We start from the raw sequence: 16,667 nt of genomic DNA on the forward strand, positions 1-16,667 counted from the left end.
ACATTTAACTGAGCAAATATCGAATTTGACGATGACATGGAAAATATTTTTGGTTTCAATAGGCATGTTTGTGTGTGTTGGTGGTGTTGCTGGTGGTGGTGGTGGTGGTGGTGGGGTTGGTGGTGGTGATATGAGTTTGTTCTGAATCGCTGATGTGCTGAGCTATTTGCGTGCATGTGCATGTGTTGGAACTGGTTCTCAAATTCAGTGGTTCCCAAACTTTTTAGCTCAAGACCAAAAAGATAAATTAGACTTCTTAACCATTTTTATTTATTATTGGATTTTTTTTGTATTTATTTATGAAATACTATTGTTTTAAAATGTAGGAAACTGATAAAAGGAGTCATTTACTTTTATAAAAATTGGTCCATGACCCAGGCCATTTTTTGGCCCTAATTTGGCTATTTTGGCTCTAATTGAGGTGTGAACCTCAAATGTGGCTAACCATGTCTTTCTCTTTCTGCTAGCCAACGCACGTAGGCCCAACCGCAAGGGGCTAAGGAACGACAGAGACAAACCTCTGCCTCCTCTGTTGGCCAGAGTCGGTGGGAACATCGAGGTGAGTCTCCTACCTGCTGCAAATTCATTTAATTACAGATTTAGCCGTAAATCGAAACGTTGCATCCAACATAATATTCCTATTTTAACTTTTCACCTTCTGTAGTCACAACCACTTCTGCTTTTTCAAATGTCTTCAAAACGGGTCTTCCATACAGTATTATAATATGATGGATGACATGTTCTAGCATTTATTTTATCATATTAATACATTTTCCCTCAAGTTTCATCTTGTTTTATTTCCTGTCAGGTGCTGGGCTTCAACGCGCGCCAGAGGAAGGCCTTCCTGAACGCTGTGATGCGTTATGGGATGCCCCCCCAGGATGCCTTCACCACCCAGTGGCTGGTCAGGGACCTTCGAGGGAAGTCTGAGAAAGAATTCAAGTATGTGTCTAGAGATTCTATCGCACTCTTTTCTTGTTATTTTGTCCGTTGTCATGAGTAAAGAATTAGCCTCTAGCTTCCGTACAGAAGCCTGATGACACATTCCTTTATTCTCTGCACCATTTCCACCAAAACAAATGTGAGTCTAGAACTGGTTCCGTTCTAGATTCTTGGAACCTTGGTGTTTTCACGGAACCGGCGGACAATTTTGGGTTCCAGTTCCGAACCAACTTTTAGGGTTCTGAACCAATTCATTTTCAGTGGAAACACTGAACTGGTTCAACCCTCGGTGGAAAAGAGGCCTCTGATAGTTACTGGAGCAATATGTTGAGTCCCCAACTAAGAGCCTGTCGTCAGCTTTCCCAGGTAGAGGTAACTTCTTTACCCAGAGTCCAATACTGATGCACCTGGTTTGATCCAAGTTGGTGTCTCGCTCTCCTATGTAACACAATCGGCCCCCCGTTTTGAAACCTCAATAGCATTTGAAACATCAATAGCATGCCTATATTCTAAGATAAAGACACCAAGGCTCCCATCAGTGATGCCACAATGAAGTATTGTCTTAATGGAATGGCTTCAGACTCGTGGGACCCGACACTGTTCTATTCATTGTAACTTGATTCTAGCCTCCGCTCTGGCCAACTGGAGACAGGTAAACGGCGACGGCTGATCCAGACTGAGGTGTGATATTGTTCCTTCTCCGTTCTCGTCGCAGGGCCTACGTGTCTCTGTTCATGCGTCACCTCTGTGAGCCGGGGGCGGACGGAGCAGAGACCTTTGCAGACGGAGTCCCCAGGGAAGGGTTGTCAAGGCAACATGTGCTCACTCGCATCGGGGTGATGTCGCTCATCCGGAAGAAGGTATGCTGTGCTGGCGGAGATGGAATATATGCCATGTTACAGTATGCAAATGTGTTTATGGCTATGATATTGGGCTATTTTTGGTGAATTGTGTGTATAGAAACCATGCAAGGCACCAACCTGCGTGTGTGTGTTACAGGTGCAGGAATTTGAGCATGTTAATGGACAGTGGTCCATGCCCTGGATGGCTGAACTGGAGGAGAACAAGAGAGCAGCTGCTCTGGCTGCAGGTGAAGATCCAAAAACCCCATCTTCTGGAACCCCAGCTGATACACAGCCCAACACACCTGCCCCAGGTACACACACACACACACACACACACACACCCTACATTTTCTCTGTGAACCAAGATTCATGAAATGGTACAAAAATCAAGATGACTGAAAAACGAAAATGAAGTTGCAGTAGGCCTATATTATGACAAAGGATTGCGTAATGACACACTGAGCCGTGTGCGTGTGTTTACAGAAGATCTGTCTAAATCTGAGGACAAGGACATGGACGTGAAGGAGGAGGGAGAGGAGAGTAAATCTACCAAGTCAGATGATCCAGAGGTAACAAACATCTCTTTGTTGTACAACTTTTTATTCATTTATTTATTTATAGTGTAACTGAGAAAGAGTGATGCTTTGGCCGTTATAAACTCTGTTGCTTCACATTCAGATCATCGAAATCCCAGACGAGACAGAGAAGTCCCCGGTTCCAGAGAAGAAAGAGGAGAAAAAACGGGAGAGAGCAGAGTCACCGAGCAAAGAGGAGAAAGACAAGGAGGTGGGAGACACGGACGCTGACATGAAGGACGAGTCTGAAGATGGTAGCAAGGACAAAGACGACAAGGAGAAGTCGTCATCGGAGGCCTCAGAGAAGGACCCTCCCACCGAAGTCAAAGGGGAAGGGTCGGAGGTCAAGGCCGACTCAGACGAGGCCAAGCCTAAAGGTGAGATCAATTTAGACGAGACAAGTGAGCTTCATTCATCCTGGAGGGACAATTTGTTATAACGGCAAGTCCTGACGTCACTCGTTCACTTCGGTTCGCAGAAGTTTTTCTCTATGGAGAATATCTGGTCTCATATAAGCATTGTGGTCCATCTGTGATGTTGTCGGGGGATTGGCCGTTTATCGTTTATGATAGTCAGTAAGTCATATTTCATACAGTCTGTTAGTGAAAACTTAACTAATTTGTAATTTTAACTAATTTCCCTAGGAGTACATAACTTTACATTTTATAACATGGAAAAATGTACATACATTTTGGCAAAGTTGTAAATAAACGTATTAGAAATGTTTTTACCTACATAATTCAAACAGATTTATCTATTAAATGCAAGGTTCTCTTCACAGTATGTACAGTATACTCTTGGAGTGATAGGCGTGTGTCTGCATTGATTCCTGTACAATTATTGCGCGCGGCAAGTGCAGTGATTCTGACGAACTGTTTGTTTATCTCAGCTGAAGAGAACAAAGACGACAAGATGGACACCAGTTCTCCTGCAGAAGACAAGAAAGGTGAGACACACTGGTGAACGTGGTTGGCTCTCCAGACACTTACAGTATGCAAACGCATTGGACGGACACATGTTGGATGGAAACCCAGATGCCCGTTGAAGCATGAAAAGAAAAAGTGGAAATCTGGCGAGACGGAGTTATCCACATTTGATGAGATAACTTTGTAACCATTACAGTCCATTGCTTTGAACTAATGCAATCAAAATGTTCATTAACTGTCACATCTGTCACTTGCCAAGAAAGGAAAAGGGACATTTTTATGATACGATTACTGGAAAATTACTTAGAAAGGCTTTATACGCTATGTCTCCGATGATGGGCTGTTGCTACAGTTTAAATGTCACTGCATATATTCAGGGATAATCCCTTTTTCTCCTAATCTCAAGATAGGTTTGTACAGGGTGCTCGTACTAAAATGCCACGAGAGATACTGTTTCCCCATTTGGTATGGGTCCTTACTACATCCTCGTCGTAGGATCGCTGGAAAATCTTCGCCACATCAGGGTTCCTCAACGCAATTCTAAACATCACATCCTGTGTACCTTCTGAATGAAACCCTATTTCCTTTTCGGGTTCTTTCGTCTCAGAGCAAAAAGAGGAGAAGGAGAAGGAGAAGGAGGCGGTGAAAAGTGAGGAGTCGGGCAAGCTGCAGAACGGAGAGAACGCTAAAGAAGGAGCTACGGCAGCAGCGTTGCTGACCATCACTGAGGAGAAGAAGAAAGCCGCCTCCAAGCAGAGGTTCATGTTTAACATAGCTGATGGAGGATTCACAGGTGTGTTACCTGTCAACACCACACACTGTACTGTAAATATGAGAGACCACACAGTGATTATTCTCTCTCTTCATATTGAGATTGTAATATAAACGTGTTCGTCTGAGTGGAGGTTTTAGTCTTTTTTTTGAGTGGTGCAACCACTCCAAGGAACAGCAATGTCCGTGTTCACCTATTTGTCTGTGTTGGTTAATGAGCACCAGTATATGACTATGAGTACCAGTAGGGGCGCTGTTGTGCCAGAAACAGAGAGATAACTGCCATATAATGTAATTTGTACTGTGGATAATGCATTTTTCTTTCTGACCTGAGTTACTTCATTCGAAGGTTTCACTCTTTGACATGAAAATGATACAGGCTATTTCAGTTATTCACTGTAAACCACAAGGGTCATTCTAGGTGAAATGAGACTCTGTTTCTGTTTCTTCAAATACTCCTGAGATGAAATGTATAAACTGTGTTTTGTTTTGGTCAACACAGCTGTATTCCTGCGTTATCACATTTTCTGTGACACTCTGTGATCTTTGTGGCCTTTGTGTTCCAGAGCTCCATTCGCTGTGGCAGAATGAGGAACGGGCAGCCACAGTGACTAAGAAGACCTTTGAAATCTGGCACCGCAGACATGACTACTGGCTTCTAGCTGGCATCATACAGTATCCTTTTAAATATACAAAGCTATATGACCTTTTCTTCTTTATAGGGGATTTCAAACGCCCTTTCTTACATTTTTATCCCACGATTTTGAAACCCATTTGCCAATTGCCTGGGGGGAAAAAAATAAAATCCATCCATCCATCCATCCTTCTTCAACCGCTTAGCCGTAGTCGGGTCACGGGGGCAACAGCTCCAGCAGAGTGTTCCAGAAATCCTAAATATGTTCTTTTTAGAAATGTTTAGGGCTTTCAGTGTGTTCAGTGCAGTGAGACAGGAAATGGGTAGAGAGATGGTAAGAGATTTACTGAATCACTGAATGATGTTATGAGCCTTAACCATATTGTCCCACAGACACGGTTATGCTCGCTGGCAGGATGTGCAGAACGACGTGAAGTATGCCATCCTCAACGAACCCTTCAAAGGAGAGATGAGTCGAGGGAACTTCCTGGAAATCAAGAACAAGTTCTTGGCTCGCAGGTTCAAGGTGGGTGGACCTGCTGATGTCTCACAAACACACACACTAAGGCTGTCCCCGAACATTCAGGGTTCGAACCTTCGCTTGTTAGGGTTGGCACTCAAATCTTAATTAATGGGCTTGAACCATTATTTTTTTCTTTTTTTACTCAAATACTTCTCTGCGAGAATGCGATATGCATAATAAGAGTACTATGTTCATGTTTTGTTTACATGTTACATGTTTAGATGTTATTAATAATCAGGGGGCACACAACCGATGCGCCAGTGCGCATACAGCTGAGACACACCAACAGCTGAGACAGTTATGTCGAGAAATCTGACGGGCATTCGAAAGGAACTCAAATGTGATGTTAATGTCCTGTTAAGTAGACTTACAACTAGTGTTGACTAATCATTACATGTGGCTCTTATTTCGAAGAGGAAGTTAGTGCACAGGAAGTCCGTTTCAGTTGAAAACAAGCTACTATGACACTTTCCCAAAGTTACGTGCTCCCCCCTCCCCCGCCGAGGTTATTTTTAAAATGAATTAGAAACAAATGGTTCGAAGGTTCGCTCGAACATTCCAGCCGAAGTTTGAGTCCTAAAAACAGGGCTAGGGTACAGCCTTAACACACACACACACAGGAATATGACATTACACACTTTTGACAATAAATACATATATGGTCAGGGATTATCATTTAAATGTTTTTTTTTTTTGTTTTTTTTAGCCAATTTTCTTCTTTAGAAATAGTCAGAAGATGATTTTGTTTTGCTAGAATAGCTATTATCATTTCTCTCTCAAGGGCCAACATAATCGCACTAATCCTCAAATTTCTCCCTGCCTTATTAACACAATCAGTCCCGGGATTCCTTCAAAATAGGAGCTCTGCGGTGCCGGGAAAACATGCCCTCTCGCCTGATATCATTGAAGATGCGCCAGGACGTGTACACATGTCATGTACACATGTCAACCCGCCGGTTGGATTCCCTAGGACGTGTGGACACGTCGGATGGACGGAACCTGTTAACATTTCCTCTTATCACCCTTTCCTATCTTCTTGTCTGCTGTGTATGTAGTTATTGGAGCAGGCCTTGGTGATCGAGGAACAGCTGCGCAGAGCGGCGTACCTGAACATGTCCGAGGACCCCGCTCACCCCTCCATGGCGCTCAACACGCGCTTCAGCGAGGTGGAGTGTCTGGCCGAGTCCCACCAACACCTCAGCAAAGAGTCTATGTCTGGGAACAAGCCTGCCAATGCAGTGCTGCATAAAGGTTAGTAGATGAGAGTGAAACACTGACCCGGCACGAGAATTAACGGTTCATCGTGGAACCGGGCATTTTACTGGATGATCTGATGTGATTCTGGTCAAAGAATCTTCAAAGTGCTTTATCATTTAGTTTCAAGGCAATCACTGAAATTGGCTTGTAGATACAGTATGAGATTAATGCATGCGTATCAAGTCAGGTTTAGTCCTCCGTTCTTTTACAGGGGAGACTCAACATTGTTGTTAAATCAAATCGGCTGATCGTGCAGTAACAGATCAATTCCTCACCATTTTTGTCATTTCAAATTAAATTAAATTTACCGCTAAATTAAGTTCAAACAATGCTAGTTTTAATGTGAAAGTGCGTCGTTAATTCCTAAGGAACGTGAAAATTTATATTGAAGAAGTTGGGCGTTAAAATTAAGATTATGGAATACGTGTGATTAACTACGTCTAAAGGCTCATTTATGCTCAACGTTGCAAACTAGCTGTATGCTGCATTAATTTCATCCGTTTTTGTGCACGTTTTCTGAAAGCTTAGGATACGGAAGAAATGGAGCAGTACAACGTCAACCGTTCATTTTTAGCTCCCACGATTGCCTAAACTAGAGCCATTGTGGTAGCTAGACCGCGCCAACATCTTCTGTCGCCGGAACAAAGCCTTGAGAAAATGATACGAGTGAAACATGTCACTGTGCATTTATACAGACCACACAGACCACCACAACGTCTACTACGCAGCCTAAGCTTTTGACACTTTCTTAGGTTAACGGGTACATTATTACGACCAAAGTCACCATGTTTGTAGTCAGAAAAGGTTGGACTCTGATCTGCCCTCTAGTCGGTGTATTGCTTAACATCCATGCCAGCGGAAAGGACGCATGGACGTAAGTAAGCGGTCGTTTGTATTTATTTTCCTACGTTAAGGGGAGCATACAATGAGCCTTAAAAGTGTATTTGTGCATAGGAGGTGTAGCGCGTGCCAGTGCGGTGAAAGTAGACAAGTGACGGATTATGGACATATGTTTGGGTGAGTGAAATTTGACGTATGATTTTCTTTATAGACCTCTCTGACTTTTGTAGGGACAAATCTAAATGGAACAACAATGTATTCGTCCCCCAGCCAGACACTCATGCACAGGGTAGTTTGCTCCCCTGCAAAACAAAGAGAGTAGGGTTGCAACTACTGATCGTTTTCTTAGCGATTGTTCTATTGATTTCTCTTTTGAAGAAAGTGCATTTTTGGAGGAGTCTTTATTTTGTATATATGAATCAACATGAAAAGAAAATATATATAATGTTTTTTGTTTTTTATCGAATTAATCAACAAGTTAAGCTCTATTTTGTCATACAACAGTGTCTCCAAGCTGTTGATGAAGCCATCATCAGCCCTGGCTTGGAGAAGGCTACTTTTATGTCATATCCTGGGTGGATATGACATAATAATAAAAATATAAGTTATATACGAACAGTATACTGTATATATACAGTATAATATTTTTAATTAAAAAAAATGAAAGAAGAGTGCATGAATCTTTTCTTCAATAATGGATCATTTTCCATAGCACCGTCAATGCTGAACTTTTGGCTTTCATAACACGAAGCAGCAATCCTTTGGCATCTCTCATCTCAAAGTACGGGCATATGTTGAGGAGTAATGGAGTCCTGCACACTGCTATAACCTTTTAACGGTGTTAATTGTATACGTATAAATCAGGTATTACTATATATCACGGCCCGCCAAAATACATTTTAGTCAACTAAATCAGCTGTGGATTTAGTTGACTAAAGTCTTAGGATATTTAGTCAACTAAAAGTAGACTAATGCTAGAACATTTCAGATGACAAAAACAAAATGTAATTTTATTTAAAAAGACCATGACTAAAACCGCGTCAAAACTGTTCGTCAAATTTTACACTGCTTGTTAATTTCCCAAAAAATCAAAGCAACATGGCGGTCACAGACCTTTGTCACTCTTCAACATATGTTCAAGTTTTTTGTAATACAACACTTTTTTTTCAGGTACGCAAATGTTTCTCATTGAACTAAAGCAGAAAAAAAGGGGGGGGGAAAATCCACAAAATACTGAACTGAACTGTCGCCGCCCTCCTGTTTCCTCAGTGCTCAAACAACTGGAAGAGCTGCTCAGCGACATGAAGGCTGACGTCACGCGCCTCCCGGCGACCATCGCCAGGATACCCCCCGTCGCCGTACGTCTGCAGATGTCCGAGAGGAACATCCTGAGCCGGCTGGCCAGCCGGGGGCCCGAGGTCACTGGGCAGAACCAGTCGCAGGCCTCGCAGCAGCAGATGCAGGTGCAGCGTTGACCAATCCTCGCTTGTGTGCAACTGTGCGCACCGCGGCTAAACAACCTTCCTATTGGCTGTGGAAGCCCTCACTTCACTGCCGTGTAGCAGGCCCCCTCCCCCATATCCTCCCACATCTCCGCCACCCTGCTACAGAACAGTGAGATCAGACTACCTCCCTACTTACACACACACACACACACACACACACACACACACATATACACATACCTCCACCCATCTACGGACTCAGCAGAGAAACACTTATGTTGTGGGGCTTTTATTTTTGAAGAGACTGGAACCATAGAGCTAGAATAGAATAGGAGTGAATGATGGGACTTCGCTTCCTATGTACTCTACATCTATGGCCTATACTAGATGAACTGCAGATCTATCTTCCTCTCACGTTTAACTTTTCTCTTAACCTGAGCACTGTCTCTTTGTGACGGGACCGCGGGCCGCTCCACTGGCCTGTTCTGTCCTAAGTCTACAGCAGGGTCAAATGTTTCTATGTAACTATAATGTATCATAGAGTCGCTAGACAAGACGGATAGCAGCATCCACATGTTTGGAGCGTATCGGCGCTTTTTTCATGTTTTTTGTTTCTTTTGTTTGAATGACGAAACATGGATTCAAGGGACTCTTATCGTTGTGCTCATCTTCACACCATAGGAAATCATCGTGTTGAATCTTAAACCGTTTAATTTTCGTCCATCATTCGTCTCTGTTGTCCTCGCCTGCGTCCCTGTGTGTATGCGTGCACATGCGCGTGGTTAGTTGCGGCTGTTTGTGTGTACTGTGTGTGTGTGTGTGCGCTTGTGTACAGTATCTGTGAACCAGGGCACACTGACGTGCATCTCTACTGCAGAATTCTCCCGATGTGGAGCTGTGACTTTTTTTTGCCAGAGAGAGAGAGAGAGAGAGGGGGGAGAGAGAGCGAGAGAGAAAGAAACGAACGAACGGTCAATCAGTATGGATGAGTAACTAGTTCCCTCCTCTCTGCTTCCCTCAACCCCAGCCCACCACTACCTGTCTGTTCAGGTGACCCAACCTTATGATTGGATATCCGCCCACCCCTCCCCCTCCAGCCAGCACCTTGACATTCCTAAATTGGTTTTCTGGACAAACGTGGCGCGAACACGCTGTTCCTCGGGGAGACCTCCTCCCCTCTTCCTTTTTATTTTCATTCAAGTTAAAGGACAGTACATTATCTCCACAAGTTTTAGGTACACGGACGGCACTGAGAATGATGGCAATCTTAAGTTAATTTAATTTCTTACAGTCTAATGTCTCGTTGTTTTGCATTCTTTTTTTGGATATTATTATTATTATTATAAAGGTTGCAACCTTGTTGTTTTTATCGTTCCTGTTTGTTTTTAAAGGACTACAATTAAAAAAGGGGTAACAGTTTGTCAATCTGTGGCGTCTGTCCGCTTATTTGTGTGAGAGAAAATTATGTCAGAGCTAGAGATTTAAGATTTAATAGGAGTCATTAATTTTGGTAGGAATGTCAATTGGTTAAAAACCTACCTTCCCATAAGTAAAAAGGTCTCATATTTGTTCCCTGCTGGTAGCTATAGTATGTGTTGTTTCAAAGTGCTGTTGAGCAAGGCATTGAATTATTTCTTTAAGATATGAATGAACTAAAACTATGATTGCCTAAATGTACACGCACAACTTCTAATGAATTTTGGGTTACCGGTATTCAAATTATGAAGCCAATAACGTCCTAGAACATTGGGTGCGAAGAGTCACTTTGCATACGAGTCTCAAAGGTAAGAGATAATTTACATTAAAGAACAAAATGGACACGCAAGAGAGAGAGGAGCGACTGGGTAGTTGGGAGAAGATAAGCAGGGAAAGGAGGCAACATGAACTGGTTTAGACTGACCTTAAGAAAGCCATTAATACTGTAGAGTTGGGGAGAATAGACTGCATGTGAGAGGAAGAGCTAGCAAAAGCAAGGGTAGACTGTACAGGAACAGGCTTATTTTCTCCCAGCGACAGACGGGTAATTAAGAAAATTGGTGTAAATTACAGGGCGGGGGAATAGGCTGGGCTGGATAATAAGCCCTGATATCTTATCGTGACCGAGAGAAAAAGACGGGTAATGGACAAGTAAGACTTAAGGGCATCACGGAGGAAGAAAAAAAAGTTTGGAACAAGAGATGTATTTATTTTGTCATAATAGTTAGTAGCTGGATTGACCATGTGGCGTTTGGAGTTGGACGCAACTTACCTCCTGTGAGTCATATACAGTCTTGGTTAGTAAATCGAGACAAATATAGATCTCATCGCAGAAGGCACCAAAGAAGACGTGAGCGGATTCAAGCTGTATTTCGGCCCAGCAGGAGAGAGACCCTGCTGCTACTGGGTGCAAATGTCTTGTAGGTAAGTTGTATGGGTGCCATTTTGCCCCTATTGAACTGTCCAACTCTGTCATTTTGTTTTCTAATAATGAAAGTGATCTGTCCGCTGACCTTGTACTTCTTTCCTGGCGCACACTAGTTGTACTGAAAGAGACGGTATAGGGGACGTTGTGAGCTTGTTGATCTGCTATTTTAAAATACATTTGCCTAATGACATACCAAAAATAGGGATGTATAGTGTGTGTGTGTGTGTGTGTGTACGTGTACGACTGAAGCTTGTACAGTATCCTGTGTGTGTGTGTGTGTGTGTGTGTGTACAATGTATGAACTTATTGGGAGTGTCATCCATATATTACCCCTCCTTCCAGTATTCTGCTGTGAAATAAAGCCACAATGGTATTTAAAACAAAATACTTAAGCAAGCAATGGACAATTTTGCATGCTGGGTCTGGTGTCAAAGTGTCTTCACTTCTCTTGCACAGTTTTGATGTTCTTAAATTAGTAAGTATCAACTGGGTAGAGACATTTCCAGGTGTGTGTGAGAGTGAGGGAGAGTGAGAGAGAGAGAGAGAGAGAGAGAGAGAGAGAGGAGCAGTGAGGAAGAGAAAGAGATGTGCAGATCATGTGCACAATGCACACTGCAATAGCTTGTGTTAACCATGATGCTCAACACCTGTAGTGTGTGTGTGTGTGTGTGTGTGCGCGCATGCGTGCGTGCGTTTTCTCTCACCTAAAGTATATCTTTAAATTTTAAAATGACTAGCCTTTAGCCTATGTTTTTGTATTACAACTAGACACGTAAATGTGTACATCTGTACAACCTTTTATTACGTTTGTGCTTTTAGAACTCTTGTGACGGGAATAAGATTTGTAAGTCAAATAGCCTGGGCAATGACACGAGTTGCTTTATTGGCATGACAAAACATGTTTATATTGCCAACAATGTAAGCAACAATGTTTTTTTAGAAAGAAATGTACACAATTGAATGGAATGCAAAAATGTGTAAACAAAGCACATTGCAACTTGTAAAAACATTTTCATGAATGTGTATTTGCTTAGAAATGTATTTGCTTAGGAAAGCCTCTGCTAGCTTCCTCAAGTTCCTCTAGTACTCCTCTGCAATGCACAATATTTCTACAAAATGTTACAAGTTGCTACAAAACCTGTGATAGTCCTTTTGGGTATAAACAAGTTGAAGGGTCAATTTAGGTCTGATGATGATCAGACCTAGACCCCCCATTTTGTAAAACAAATACAAAGCTAATTTAACATAGAGGTGCTCAAGGTTTAGGTGCCTATACTGGACTACTATTATCCAAACAACAGACAATGTGTTGGCGCTCTTGTCAGTCCAAAGTCAATACAATAAAAAAATACCTATCATTGTATATTTTCCACGTAGTGCTGTAACAATGTTTCCTGAGTGAATAGCCATGTTTACTTTGAATTGAGAATATCATTTTAAATACTGTTGATAGACAGTAGAGGGGGGGGGGGGGGGTCACAGCAATAAGGAAGTATACTGTGACTGACCTTTGTGCATGTGCACTGTCAATTGTGTGTGTGTGCGTGTGTGTGTGTGTGTGTGTGTGTGTGTGTGTGTGTGTGTGTGTGTGTGTGCGTGTGTGTGCAATGTGCATGCAGTGCACCTGGAAGTGCAGCGCAAACAGACAGCGGTAGTAGAGTAGAGGGGAGGAGTGATGGGCAGGTGGTAATGTATGAACAACGGGGAAGAAAGACAACAAGTGAAAGAAAAGTAGGTGTTTTGCGGGTTTGAGAATCCGAAGCAGTTTGTTTTGTCAGAGATTACTTAATTACAAAGAGTAGCAGTAGTTCCTTTTTCCCCCTCGCCTACATACAGACCGTAGTTAAAAATAAGCGACAGACAGACAGGACACTTTTGTGCGCTCACGCTAACCGACGCACAAATAACACAGTACAGGAGATGGAGTTTCAGAGAGTAAGATGCCAGAACTAATTCTACCTCGAATATAAAGTATATTATTATTGAATTACTATGATTATTGTCGCTTGTCTTTGTGAGTGTTTGGGGGTGGCTGCTGCTGGTACTGGTAGTCTGGTACGTCCCTCTGCTGGAGGAATTTCGCCCCTCTCTTCTAGTTCTCGTCAGCTATTTTGGTGGCTGCTGCTGTCTTGTCGCTTTCACTCCTTTGTTGTGAAAGGGTTGGTGGCTAAAAAGGAAGGAAGGGCCAAAACAGAGACTCAGAGAGAGAGAGAGAGAGAGAGAGAGAGGGAACCTAGGGGACGACTGAGCCACATACATACTGCAGACAGACAGACAGCAGCGTTTCAGAGAGGGTGTCACTTTACAGAAGGGGTGCTGAGAACAGTAAGTGTTAACCTGCTGCCAAAGGGAGGCTGGATGTTGTGACTGGAGGAGGAAGAGATGGAGTGACAGACTATACACTAAAGTAAAATCTTCCAGTAGCCTAACTCTGAGTTCACAAATGGACCCTTACCAGGCCCTCAGAGTTTGTGCACTCAGAGTTAAATCAACTGGTCAGTCAGAGAGGGGTCTTTATAGGAGTCAGGGAGGCATGTACTGTTTGGCTAATTTAATAAGTTGTTCCTGTCAGAATAGACTACTGTGATGCTTGAATCTGTTGTAAAGAGCACCTGATATTCATAACACTCTGTCCTTCTCTTTGGAACCAGAAGACTTAAAAGGACAACATGGTTCGGTAAGTAGTAATAATATAATTATAAACTCTTACTTTTCACGGTCTGTTTTACTTGTACTAGCTTTGATCCCAAAGTGTTCTGCAGCCAGTGTTGAGATTAGATTTAGAATGTATAATATATGACTCAATAAGTGACAAAATCGAAGTGGTCTCTCTCTGGGTTCAGTAACTGCTGTTAGCCAACCCCGGGCTGTAATCGGTTGTGTGTTTTTTGTGTGTTTTTTGCGTAAGACATATTAACTTCTCTGTTTCCATTCCTTCTCTTTCTCTATGTCTCCCTCCCCTCCTCTCTCTCTATGTGTATCTTTAGCAGCAGTTAAGTCCCCTGTTCTGCTTTTGTGCTTTATGTTCATTTGTCACTCACCCATACTCAATATATAACAATAGAGTGTGCAGAATCTGAATGGAGAAGAACTGACACACTTGTATGATCTTTGTATTATATCTTGTTGTTATAAATTAATCTATAATAATTATATATATATATATATAAACTTATCTGTTTGATTTACTGTAGATTCAGAATTAGAATATGTTTTATTGCCAGGTATGTTTGCACATACTGTAGGTAGAAACTATTTATGATATGCAATATGTGCAGTAGACTGGTATAGCATGTATATATGCAATAGATACATATTCATTTATTATCGATCTCACATGTTGAAAGTAGTCAATGCACTCAGTGTTGTAGCATGTAGCAATGAAGTGATATTTGAATGAATGAATGACTATTGCAGACTCTATTAGAAGCGCATACATGTACATTTTCAAACATTTGTACAGCAATGAACATTTAATTTAACCCTCCACACATTTCCCTCAGTTTTATTTATAGCCGACTGGCCATCTCTTGGATGCAACCCTGGTACATTATAATAATTATATATTTCTTTATAAACTTTTGACAAGATAGTCACAAATTATGATGCGACTTTGCAGGCGTCTGTGCATGTGTATTGTGTAGCTATAGCTGTGAGAGAGAGTGTGTGTATTTAACATCGCCCATATATTTGTACGAGCAGTGGTTATGTAAAGAATGCATTATAGTTGAATGTAGCTGGTGGCATATGGGCGGCAACAGCTTAACAGCATGCGGTCAGAACAGAGCACAGAGAAGGTCATTATGGCGAGGTCAAAGTAGTTTAGAAGTAGTGTAAGTCTTCACTGCTAGTGGGAGGTCACAGGCTCAGTAGTAGCATAGTAGTAGTAGTACAACAGTAGAACATCCAATAAATTTTGGTTCAGCCGACGTGACCTTGAGCAAGATGCAGAACCACTCCCATGGTCAGTCTCTCGTCACTCCGGAAGAGAACATTTCACAGAAAATTAGAAATAGATGTTTAATCACTTTTTCTTTAACCATAGCATTTATATTCTGGGGGAAAGCCTTTGCAGAAAATCTACAAGCTCACATGAGCGTGACCGCGTTTAGAGCAAAAACAGAAAAGTCACTTTAAAATGTTTGTTTAAGTTGTTAAAATGTTACTGTAAATGTCACCTTCACATAGCGTTGCACTGCAAAAAGTGATTTTGAGAGTGATTTAACTTTCTCAGGGTGCGGTCACACTTTATATTGATTCTGCCTAGTACTGTATGTGGCCGTCTTTTTGCAATGTTGTTTTTTCACTTTTTTTAAAAAGATATTTTTGGGGCTTTTTTTGTCTTTATTGATAAATATATATGACAGGAAACGGGGAAAGAGATGGGGGTAAGACATCGGGATCGGGACTCGATTACCAGACTAGGTGCCCGGACTGCTAGGCCGGCCCGGGCCTTTCCAATGGTTTTCAAAGGGAACTGCTTTTAGTGTGAAAACTGTTATACAAAGACGGCCACATAGGAAGACTCAAAGTTAGGTGTGACCGTAGCCTCACAGTTAAATTCACACTCAGGATTTGACAGGGATGGACGTTGTTATGAGTTGAAGGGGATAACTCATATTTATGATGTTGCAATATTCATGGAACAAATGCTGACATTCAGTGTCATGTTTTCTAAAATCTCCTCGACTTCACGAATCACCAATCTACCATAGCGTTATGTATGCATTTATGAACTGAAATTAGACCTATGAGTAGCATGTAAAATGTTACGGAGAAGATATTCTTTTAGCCAATGAGGCAAAAGTAAATAATTTGTACAATTGCTGTGCATTTTCAGTGCATGTAAAATGTGCGCTGAATGTTTTCCATGCACGTCACTGATGGATGTGAGAAAATAAGGGGTGTTAGGAGGACGTGGGTGTTGGTCTGTGGACTGTGGTGCAGTGTTATTTGAGGATATGCTTGTGAAGTCAGTGTGTCTGCTCTCTGCTGTTAAAGCAATCATAGGTATGTCCAGTTACAGTATGCACTATGTAGGCATTAGTCTATGTTCAGACTGGCATCCCAAATCAGATTTTTGCCCTATCCAGATTGGAATAAAAATAAAAGGGTTTTTAGAATCAGAATCAATCTTTATTGTCACATCACATTACAAGTAAGGTGGGTGAAAAACGTGGTTGTGCATTGCAGTTAAAAAGAGAGGAGCATAAAGTGCATAATATGACAAATGTGAGTGCATAATAAATAAAAGGTCATACTTAGTGATGCACCGAATATTCGTCCGCAGAAGATATTCGTCAGAAAATGGCTAAATGCATTTTCGGCCTATTCGGTTTCGACCCGAATAGGCAGAAAATATATCACTGAATAGTGTATGCAATTAATGCATTCAAAAGAGTTGAATAAATGTTTTATGGACCCATAATAGTGATTATTATTTAAGTTAAGTTTTGCCATGACCATTTATTTTACCATAAATCAGGTAGCTTTAAGGTACGGCCA

The 16,667-nt window shown here is 41.8% G+C and overlaps 2 protein-coding genes across 9 annotated transcripts in view; both read left to right on the top strand.

Moving 5' to 3' along the window:
• The window catches only part of chd4b (chromodomain helicase DNA binding protein 4b), a 35,559-nt gene extending 25,376 nt beyond the window's left edge, over positions 1 to 10,183 (top strand). The window contains exons 28-39 of the mRNA XM_083761800.1: positions 468 to 559; positions 809 to 942; positions 1,658 to 1,802; positions 1,942 to 2,098; positions 2,271 to 2,356; positions 2,466 to 2,739; positions 3,252 to 3,308; positions 3,896 to 4,081; positions 4,626 to 4,734; positions 5,087 to 5,219; positions 6,272 to 6,467; positions 8,583 to 10,183. Coding sequence (XP_083617926.1) covers positions 468 to 559; positions 809 to 942; positions 1,658 to 1,802; positions 1,942 to 2,098; positions 2,271 to 2,356; positions 2,466 to 2,739; positions 3,252 to 3,308; positions 3,896 to 4,081; positions 4,626 to 4,734; positions 5,087 to 5,219; positions 6,272 to 6,467; positions 8,583 to 8,788 — 1,775 coding nt within the window. The 3' untranslated portion in view covers positions 8,789 to 10,183. The remainder of the gene's footprint in view (positions 1 to 467; positions 560 to 808; positions 943 to 1,657; positions 1,803 to 1,941; positions 2,099 to 2,270; positions 2,357 to 2,465; positions 2,740 to 3,251; positions 3,309 to 3,895; positions 4,082 to 4,625; positions 4,735 to 5,086; positions 5,220 to 6,271; positions 6,468 to 8,582) is intronic.
• Positions 10,184 to 10,751: 568 nt separating this feature from the next.
• The window catches only part of ptpn6 (protein tyrosine phosphatase non-receptor type 6), a 28,804-nt gene continuing 22,888 nt past the window's right edge, over positions 10,752 to 16,667 (top strand). Inside the window, exons 1-2 of one of the 8 annotated variants that reach the window (XM_083761332.1) lie at positions 10,752 to 11,158; positions 13,814 to 13,839. In XM_083761332.1, coding sequence (XP_083617458.1) covers positions 13,832 to 13,839 — 8 coding nt within the window. In that variant the 5' untranslated portion in view covers positions 10,752 to 11,158; positions 13,814 to 13,831. Of the gene's footprint in view, positions 11,159 to 12,840; positions 12,894 to 13,379; positions 13,488 to 13,532; positions 13,658 to 13,813; positions 13,840 to 16,667 lie in introns of those variants that run through there. The other 7 variants (XM_083761336.1, XM_083761335.1, XM_083761334.1 and 4 more) reach the window with 7 other exon arrangements.

Source organism: Protomyctophum parallelum (genome assembly GCF_964188405.1).
Source record: "Protomyctophum parallelum genome assembly, chromosome: 3".
Classification (NCBI taxonomy): Eukaryota; Metazoa; Chordata; class Actinopteri; order Myctophiformes; family Myctophidae; genus Protomyctophum; species Protomyctophum parallelum.